A 10,160-nucleotide genomic window follows, 5' to 3' on the forward strand; every position below is an offset into this window, starting at 1 on the left:
GCATCAGATGATGTGGCATGTGCAGGGAGCTAATGACATGGCATGGACGCGGGGATCGATGATGTGGTGCATGCGGACGGGGCAACAGACAACGAGAGGCGCCAAGTAGACCATGTCAGACAACAGGAGGCGCGTGCCAGACAGACTCCAAGTGGGGCTACAGAATGCATGTAGAGAGAGAGATAGAGAGAGAGAGGGGTAGGAAGGACAGAGAGAGAGAGAGCGAGAGAGAGAGAGAGAGAGAGAGAGAGAGAGAGAGAGAGAGAGAGAGAGAGAGAGGTAGAAAGGAGAGAGAGAGAGAGAGAGAGAGAGAAGGGGGGGAGAGGGGGAAAGGGAGAGAGAGTTAGAGAGCGAGGAGAGAGAGAGAGAGAGAGAGAGAGAGAGAGAGAGAGAGAGAGAGAGAGAGAGGGGGGGAGGAGAGAGAGAGAGAGAGAGGAGGTAGAAAGGGGAGAGAGAGAGAGAGAGAGAGAGAGAGCAGCCAAAGCAAGAGTGAGAGAGAGAGGGAGAGAGGTAAAAAGGGCCAGACAGACTCCACATGGACTGCACGTAGAGAGAGAGAGGGAGGAGAGAGGAGAGAGAGAGAGAGAGAGAGAGAGAGAGAGAGAGAGAGACGGGGAAAGAGAGCAAGAGTTAGACAGGGAGGAGAGAGAGAGAGAGAGAAAGGGAGAGAGGGAGAGGGAGAGAGAGAGAGAGAGAGAGAGGGGGGGAGAGAGAGAGAGAGAGAGAGCCAGGGGGGAGAGGGAAAGAGAGAGAGAGAGAGAGAGAGAGAGAGAGAGAGAGAGAGAGAGAGAGGAGGTAGAAATAAGAGAGAGCAGTGAAAGCCATAGCGAGCGAGCGAGAGAGAGAGAGAGAGAGAGAGAGAGAGAGAGAGAGAGAGAGAGAGAGAGAGAGGTAAAAAGGAGGGAGGGGGAGAGAGAGAGAGAGAGAGAGAGAGAGAGAGCGAGAGAGAGAGAAGAGGTAGAAAGGAGAGAGAGAGCAGTGAGAGCAAGAGCAAGAGCGAGAGCGAGCGAGCGATGATGGGATATCTCAAGGTGTATGCCTCAGGCACACCTTGGTTTCTATGTGTGAGTGCTAGAGGCACAGTTAGGTGCCCACAAGCACAGTTAGGTGGTGGAGAGCCACATAGGATGATTGAGAGAATCTAGGAGCAGATTGAGGAGATGATTGTGGAGCTCTGAAGTCATCAGTGATGTCAGTGAGCATGTATGAGGTGCCTACTTAAGGACCTCACTCTTCTTCATTCCATAATGCAAGTATTCTGAGTTTGTGTCCACTCTTTCCTTTCCTTTCAGTTTACCAACATGGTATCAGAGCCCTTTGATCCCCCTTGAGCCCATTTCTGCCACATCATCTTCTTCTTCATCATCTTCTTCTTCCCCATTTACCTCCTTCTTCCCAAAATCTTTGAGAGCTTGGTTCTCTGCCTACAAACGACCATTGCCCAAACCCTCTGAGCTGTAAACTCCTCTAGTATGGGCAAACTTCCACCTGCAAGCAATTGAGAAAAAAAAGTCTCTGTTGGCTGCCATTCTCCAAAGAGCGCATTTCTTCTATTGCTCAATACTCCCTGCCTGCTATGCCATTGCTTGAGCCCTCTTAGGGGTAGATGGGCGACCTCAAGACGAAGATTTTGAGTCATTTTTCAGCTCATTTAGTTTAGTAACGAAGGAGAAATCGTCAAAACTCAGGTTCAGCCTGTAGCAACTCCCCCGGGCAAAAGCACACACCATTTCGTCCAACCTCTACGCTGGACCCTCTCTGGTATATGAGCTTTCTTTTGCTTCAGAAAGCCCTCTTTTCCTTGCTTTGAAGAGTGAGCTACAAGCCCTCCAAGTTCAGCCTTTTGGTTTTGACAATTTTGGACAAGTTTTTGAAGATGATGCTACATAAAATGCTACTCTAGCATTTCTGGTTTTTTGAAACTTTCAATAACTTCAGTACAAGTGTGGCTTCAGTTTTGTTTTGAATTGCTAGACCTGGTTTTGATTGGAAAGTATTCATTTTAGCCACCTCTGTGAAGCATATAAGTGAAAGCATCATTGTTTGAAATTTGGTCACAAGACTTTGCTACATTAAATGCTTATATTTTGAAGCATTTCAGTTGTTATTCTAAGCCCTATAAGAGAGAAGACACTGCCCAATACCTGGGTTAGACCCTCTCATGGCTTGCTTATGCAAAATATGTGAAAAGCCAAAACATAAAGCAATGTCTTGTTATGCTACAAAGGATGAAAATGCCAACCTGACTTCCTTGTTGAAGATTGCCAAAACAATGGTTGCCAAAAAGGAAGCAACTACAAAGCCAGAGATCTACCCTCTCATGGCACTTTTATTTGAATCCAAGTACAAGAAAAAGATGAAGGTCAGATACCTAAGATATGCTTCTCTACACAACTATGGAGATGACAAGATAATTGTTCTCTTGAAGGATATGATTTTCAGATCCACTTGTTCTATCATAGTACCATCTTATAAGGCACTAGACACTGCCCATGTGGTAAGACCTTGCCTTGACATGGATATTTTGCCTCCACAAGATGAGGCATCCCATGAAGATTATGCATTTTAAAAACATATCTATGTATGCTCCAGATCTCTCTTTTTATGTCAAGGTACTCAGCCTGGATAGTCCTCCAAAATGAATGAAATAAACTATTGTGTTTTGTGTGTTTTGTAAACACCTCTGGTCACCTTATGATGTAGGCCATGTGTATGTTTTGCTCCATGGTACCTCCTGTAGACATTGTGTGCATGTACATGCAAGGGAGATAACCATTAGAAGGTCTTTTTGTATCCCTTTTGCTTACCTTACACCCATGGGAACCCTTGCTAGCATGAGAACCTAGCCATAGATTTATCCTTGACCACCATGAGATGGCATGAGAAACTATGAGACTAGATGTATCCTTGACATAGCCTGAGGCATTCCCTTGAGGGGGGGTTTGATGGGATATCTCAAGGTGTATGCCTCAGGCACACCTTGGTTTCTATGTGTGAGTGCTAGAGGCACAGTTAGGTGCCCACAAGCACAGTTAGGTGGTGGAGAGCCACATAGGATGATTGAGAGAATCTAGGAGCAGATTGAGGAGATGATTGTGGAGCTCTGAAGTCATCAGTGATGTCAGTGAGCATGTATGAGGTGCCTACTTAAGGATCTCACTCTTCTTCATTTCATAATGCAAGTATTCTGAGTTTGTGTCCACTCTTTCCTTTCCTTTCAGTTTACCAACAAGCGAGCGAGAGAGAGAGAGAGAGAGAGAGAGAGAGAGAGAGAGAGAGAGAGAGAGAATTGATTATGTCTGTTGCATTTTTTTGTTAAGATTAAGGATGAGAGGCCTTATGTATGTGAAGGGTATCCAATCATCTACAAGGTGGTATGTTTTTGTATGCAAGGGGCCGGCTAAAGAACATTGGGCACCGAGGTCAAGGAACCCTTCGAACTAGTCGAAACTAGGTGCCATTAGATATTCACAAAACTACCCAAAAATGATCTCCAATGATTACTAATTGCTCAAATGATGTGCAAGCTTTACATAAGGCTTTTTGACAACCATGAAAGCTTGGGCTTGATCTTTCATGGATTGAAGGAATTGTGCAGGTAAAGGGGATGATTGCCACTGACAAAAGAACAAAAGAAAGAAGGAAGGTGATCCTACAAAGGCGGTGGGCACATTAAAAGGAAGTTTGGACCTTAGCAGGATCCCAATAATGACTTAGAAGTTATCACTGAACAAGAAGGTGGGAGGCAGACAGGCAAGTGACAAAAAGTGAGGGGGAGAGAGATGCAACAATTAGGGAAGAGTCCATGCAAGAGAGGGTGAGAGGCAAGCCCATTCAAGCTTATAGTTTAATTGACTTTAATGGGAGGGCTCTTTGTTGCAAGGTTACAATGACTTCGGTTTCACCTTGGATGAGTGGAGAAGAAAGTAGAACATAGGTAAAGCATGATCACTTAGGAAGCTTCTAAAAGAAACTTGAAGCATGTTCACTAGAGCTGGATTGCAAGTCAGAATTCATACCTTAACATGGCTGTTAAGATCTTTCATAAATTGGAGGATTCATAAATATAGTTTGTCATTGTTTGCCCTTAAAATTATGTGCATATATTAGGTGATGTGTAAAGTTTCAATGCAGTATAAGCTTGGGGACGTCCATTCTAAAGCTTGGACCCCAGGTGAGAAATGTAAGATCAACCCATTTGGTGATCCTATGTAGGTAGACCCCGCGCTCATTTTGTTCCTTGAAATTAAACATAACCTTAGATCCCAACCTTAAGACCGATTTCAAGGTAATCTTAGATCCCAACCTTCTAACCGAATGGAGGCAAGCTTCAATCCCGTCGTAGACGGGGCAAAATACTAGTCCATGTGAATTTACAAAGTTGTCCTATATTGGCAAGCGAAAGATCGTAGGTTTTAGAGAGATCGATTGCGAGGTACCTCAACTTGAAATGAGCTCGATCAAATTCTCAGGTAGCACATTTCTGAACACATGGACAAGCTCCCTGGCAACTCGATCCGCTGCCATGCAACTTTCCTCAACGTATAGTCCAGATCGCCCCTCCAGATGTTTAGGCACCTGTTATCTCCTTCGCAAATCGTTGCATATACATGCGGTTTGCTGCATTCCGTCACTACGAAAAAGCTGTGAGCGCACGTCGAATCCGAGGCCACTTTCTTTCCTCCCTCCCATCGCCACGCTTTGGCACACACCTTGCCATCTAGCGGCATCCATTTCTTGCTCCTCGTGTCGAACTTGCTTATTACGCCGTCTCGCAGATCATGGTCGCCCGCTACTACCCTGCTGCAGTTCGCCAAATCGCAATCCCAGTCTGCCCATTTCCTGCTCTTGGGATCGTAGACGCTCCAAAAACTGACCAGCTCTCCTCTCTCGGCCGCGCAGAAGCCGTATGCAAGAACCTGTGTGCCCACTACAGCCAGTCCATTGAAATGGAAGGAACGCGAGAAGTTGATCCTGGGCAGTATCTCCCATTCATCCCTTTCAGCGTCGTAAGCTTCCGGGAGAGGTTCTTCTTCCAGCCCATTTTGGGAAGATGAACCGCCAACTACGTAGATTCTTCCTGCGACGGACTTGCAGAAGAAGAAAGCTTTGGCTGTGTGCATGCTGCGACGCTTCTCCCATTGCCAGAGCCCCCCCGCCAGATCGAGCACGTACACCTCGGCACTGACTGCATCTGTTCTGGGATCCCATCCCCCCATGACGAAGAGCTTACCGCCCACGCAAGCGACTCCGCAATCGTGCAGAATCCTGAGGGGCTGGAAGGCCGGAATGGGGGGGAGCAGTCGCCAATGTTTGGAGAGCTCATGGTAGATAGACAAGGCGTGGGGGTGGGGGAAACGACGGCGGAATTTGGGGGGGTGAAGGAAGCAAGGTGGGGAGGAGAGCTGGTGGACGAGAACGAGGCCTTCTTCGGGGGAGGACAGGCGAGTGAGGGGGCAGAAGGAGGAGGGGTGTTGGAGGGCGAGGAGCCAGGATTTGGAGAGGGAAAGGAGGAAGGGACGGGAATGCCAGGGGATGAGGGGCAAGATGCAATGGAGGGTGATACTGTCGGGGAGGCCAGGGAGCAATGAGGACATGGCGGAGGCTATGGCGACGAGGAGAAGCTATGGCGATGGCTTTGTGTGTCCATTGCTATTCAACCAAGGTGAGGAGAGGGATGCTCAACGTGGGCTATTATCACTCAATACTTGTGTACACTCGTGGACTTTGCTCGTGGGACGGTGGGAGCACCACCCACATTTGCCTCCTCTTCCACACGTGTGACTCCCCACTGCTTTTGCCTTGAGTCCTTGCAACGTCCCTTGAATGGCAATCAAACCAGCAAATTTGAAATTCCAGCCGGAAACTTACTAGCCATATAACTAAAGAGTCTAAAATCATAACCTCCTGGTTTCTTGTTGACTGTAATGACGAGTTGCATGACCCGTTTATGTAAGACTAGATATCTTAAAATGTGAAGAAATAAAATTTCAAGTTGTATAACCCTTTGACTGCTTGCCGCTTGCCTGTGCTCTATGCTCAATTTACCCAACAAATGCAAGGCAATTTATTACACCTCTATGTAGATTTATTGTATCTTTTTGAACATCATGTCTTTTCTCTATACTCCAAAAACGTAATTCTTCTTATTAGAGGATCTCTATGTGGATATTTTTGTATAGATTTAGAGGCTATTAAAATTTGTTTTATATCATTGTGCTCTTTTTCTTTTGAACATCCCTTTGATGAGTATTTAGATATGGGCATGTATATATCTATATATATGTGCATATACACACATAGATACATATGCATGTAGCAAGTGATCCCCCCCCAAACATACACACACACACACATATATGTGTGAGCTTTCTCTATTTCTTTGTTTTCTCTCTCTCTCTCTATATATATATGGAATTAATTAATATGTGAATATATATAATAATCTCTCTCTCTCTCTCTCTCTCTCTCTCTCTCTCTCTCTCTCTCTCTCTCTCTCCCCCTCATTACTTCATGACCTTCACCCCTCAGAATAGTTGCTCCCCTCATCGCTGCTTCAGCTCATTATCTCTCCTCTCCTCGTGGTTGTTCCTTCACCCTCCCTACACCTCCCCTCTCCTTGTGGCTTCTCCTTCCACCCCTCTTCTCTGCTCTCACCACCCCCCTTGCACAGTTGCTCTCCTTCTTGGTCTCCTTATGCTTGCAAGCTAGCCTCCTCACCTTTGCTCTACCACTCTCCTTGCAGTAGCTCTCTCACCTTTTCTCCATGTCTCCCTCCTTTGTACTTTGTGGCATGGTTGCTCCCTTTGCCCCTCAACCTCTGCTCCCTACCACCTTCGTTCACCAGTTTTTTCTTTCGGATGTCTCTCAAGCCCCCTAAATTTTGTCCACCTCCCCCTCACCACTCGTTATTACGTTGCTCCCTTAGTCCCTAACCACTCCCTTCTCCCAGAGCTTTTCTCTCGACCTAGAGCATCTTTCCTGCACCTTCACCTCCCCTCTCCTTACAGTTGCTTCCCCTTGCTTCTATCATCACTCCTCCACCCGTCCATACCTCACCTCTCACCGACTCGTTCTTACATATTTTCTCTTAGACCCCCTCACCTTTTCTCACCACTACTCTCTGAGCCTCCCTCACCTTCATTCTAACACCCCCTTTCCTCTCATCATGGCTACTTGCCCCCCTTCACCTCCCCTTTTCTTGTGGCTACTCCCTTAGTCCCTCTACGTGCGAGTGTGTGCCTCAATTTGAATTGCTATGCACGTGCACACCCTCTTTCCGTGTGTCTCAAGTTCTCAACATCATGAGATAATTAAAATCTCTCTCTCTCTCTCTCTCTCTCTCTCTCTCTCTCTCTCTCTCTCTCACCTTATCCATGTTTATATATATATATATATATATAGACTATACTGTGTAGATGTAATACATTATATTTAATCATAATGTAATATAATAGAATATATATATGTGATACTCTCTCTCTCTCTCTCTCTCTCTCTCTCTCTCTCTCTCTCTCTCTCTCTCTCTCCCCCCCTCGGAGGCTCACTGTTCTGTTGTTCCCACATGTTGGGACAGCAGACGGAGTGTATCTCATGTTTATGGATGAGAGTCTGAACATTTAAATTGGGCAGAGGAGCCTTGCGCATTGTAAGCCCTGGTACGTCAAGAAACCCAAAGACAAGAATGTTTGTTATTGCAAAACACACATAGAATTTGACCTGGCTCGGCAAGCTATGAATGAATTAAGATCTGATCGTGTTGGATCATTGCTCCATGGGGATCGATGCCCATGTCTCCCCGCTGAATGCATAGTATGTAGGCCACCTGGATCCTCATTGTGTGTTGTAAGGGAGGGCAGGGTTTGTAGCCTAAGGTCTCTGTGGGAGCCAGTGGTTTGTCCAAATGGAGACCGAGAGGGACACTGCATTGAATGCATTCATGGCATATGCAAGCATTGCAATTTGAAGCTGAAGAAGAAGACATTCAATGTCTGTCCAAATGAAATGAGGGAAGACAACCGTGTTGCTCTAAAATGGAGGAGATTTGAAAATGTCAATGTTGAAGGATTCGATAAAAAGAGATGGCTACTGTCATATAAGAGCACTTAGCCAAGGGAGCTTATAGGTCACGTGGTTCAATTCATCCCAAAATATGTGCTTCATGATTTCACGGCCAGCTGGCAGGATAAGCAGTTTAGGATGTGCCTTGCCAATTTTTCCCATGACACTATTGTCTCTGTCATAGATTTTGCTAAAAATTATTCATTTCAAGAACAAGATGAGATACAAAGTGCTCACTGGTACAACAAGCTGATAAAAATTCTTGTGCATATCATGTACAGTCATCTGCTTGATTTTTCCAAGCCTGATGCCAATCTGCTTGTTGCTGACTCACAGGATTCCAGGTCAGTGCAACGCACATACCGTTTCTACATTTTAGATGATAGGGAACATGACCCTTATTTGTGTAGCATGCTTTTCTACTGTTTTGGGAATGACTAAAAGAGGAAAATCCCCATGCAAAAAATTTAAAACAAAATTGGGTGTGGTCAGGTGGTGCTGCCTCTCAATTTAAATCAGCCCATGGATTCTGCTTCATCTCAAGGTTCAAATCCTTGACCGGTCTAGACATAATGTGGAATTTCTTTGGGTCTAGCCATGGCAAGGGTGAACATGATGGATGTGGTGCTGTAATTAAGCAAGCTTTGTTTAAACACCAATTAGCATGCCCTCAAGAAAAATTCAATCATGCCCATGATCCTATAACATGGCTTACAACCAACCTCTCCACATGCATGCATTCAACATATAGTAAATAAAGCCTTAAGAATACTGTAGTACGTAGAGTGTTCCATGAAGTGAAAGTGGATGAAGTGCAAAGGAGAAGCCGGCACGATTATGAGAAAATTAAAGGAGTTTGTGGTTTGCACAGCATATGGGGCTTTTCAAACAACCAACTAATTAAAACAAGAAAACTTTCTTATTTCTACAGTGAGTGCATCATAGGGGATCATGACGATTGTGAGAACATTGCAACTGTAAAGACATGGGAGTGAGTTTAAGTTTTCCCTCTACATTTAGATGGAGTGACAAACAATGGAGAGACAAACGACTTGCCACAGTTTGGGGAGAGTTTCAATCTCACTGACTGCTTGGAAGAGGGGGATAACTTTGCAATTGTCGCTGCATTTGGGGAGAACAAGGAATATGACCCATACTTTCTGTTGCAGTGCACAAAACCTAAGCACAAGGTTGAGGAAGGATTTAAGGATAATTGGGGAAAAACCTAAGAGAAGTGGGATGTAGTAGTCGAAGCTTTTTGGTACAAAAAAACATCCAAGAGAGGCCGCAATTACAAACTTCTACATAAGATTCCACAAGCATTTGTGTACTCTCATCTAGTAAGATCTATTAAGTTCCAGATGCAACCTGTGCTACAATGAAAGAAGGGCAAGAGTGTCTTCAAATTGTATTTAGACACGCATGAGCACATCTTGAGGTGTCTTGGAGCAATGGACGAGGACAATTGAGATAGTACTAAGAAAATGTATCCTCATTGCAAGGAAACAATATTCCACTTGTCCTAGAAAATGGAAAATGTATTTGAGACTATGCTTCTTTTTAGTATATCTCCTAAGGTAGAGCGATGAAATTTTTTTGCTATAGGGTTCCTCAGTAGCTTGGCTAATCAGAGCATTTCTTCTTTCGACAGGTAGAACAACGGTTTTGCGACTAAGGAACACCGCGTTTCTCAGGAATTTCAGGTTTCAATCTACTCTTGCACTTGGGACAGCGTGATCGCTCTCGAGCTTCTTTGTATAGGGTAGCACGAAAATTTTCTGTAGATCATCAGCTCAGAGAAATCTCACGATGGCTGTTCAAGTGCGCGTCCAAACAACCATCGTGCTACTTTAATTAAATTGTTTGTGTAAATCCCAAACGGTAAATCCCATGCTTGTTTTTAGTACATCCCAACAACCATCATGTTGGTTTTATTCAATTGTTTTTGTAAATCCCAAACGATAAATCCCATGCTTGTTTTCAGTATATCCCAACAACCACCGCACTAGTTTGCCATAACGAATCCACACATCCACAAATCCATTCATCTTGTAATAATAGAAGCAAACTATTGCACTGGTGGTTGTTAATATCCTAGT

At 44.8% G+C, this 10,160-nt stretch overlaps 1 protein-coding gene across 1 annotated transcript; it reads right to left on the reverse strand.

The window, feature by feature from the left end:
- Nucleotides 1–4,251: 4,251 nt before the first annotated feature.
- Nucleotides 4,252–5,618, reverse strand: LOC147888868 (F-box/kelch-repeat protein At2g44130-like). Its single transcript, XM_087392944.1, has one exon. The coding sequence runs from the start codon at nucleotides 5,595–5,597 to the stop codon at nucleotides 4,461–4,463; it is 1,137 nt and encodes a 378-aa protein (XP_087249070.1). The 5' UTR covers nucleotides 5,598–5,618; the 3' UTR covers nucleotides 4,252–4,460.
- Between the last annotated feature and the right edge of the window lie 4,542 nt (nucleotides 5,619–10,160).

The sequence above is a fragment of the Dipteris shenzhenensis genome, chromosome 21 (assembly GCF_047967505.1).
Source record: "Dipteris shenzhenensis isolate YYH24624 ecotype China chromosome 21, Dip_SZ_1.0, whole genome shotgun sequence".
Lineage (NCBI taxonomy): Eukaryota > Viridiplantae > Streptophyta > Polypodiopsida > Gleicheniales > Dipteridaceae > Dipteris > Dipteris shenzhenensis.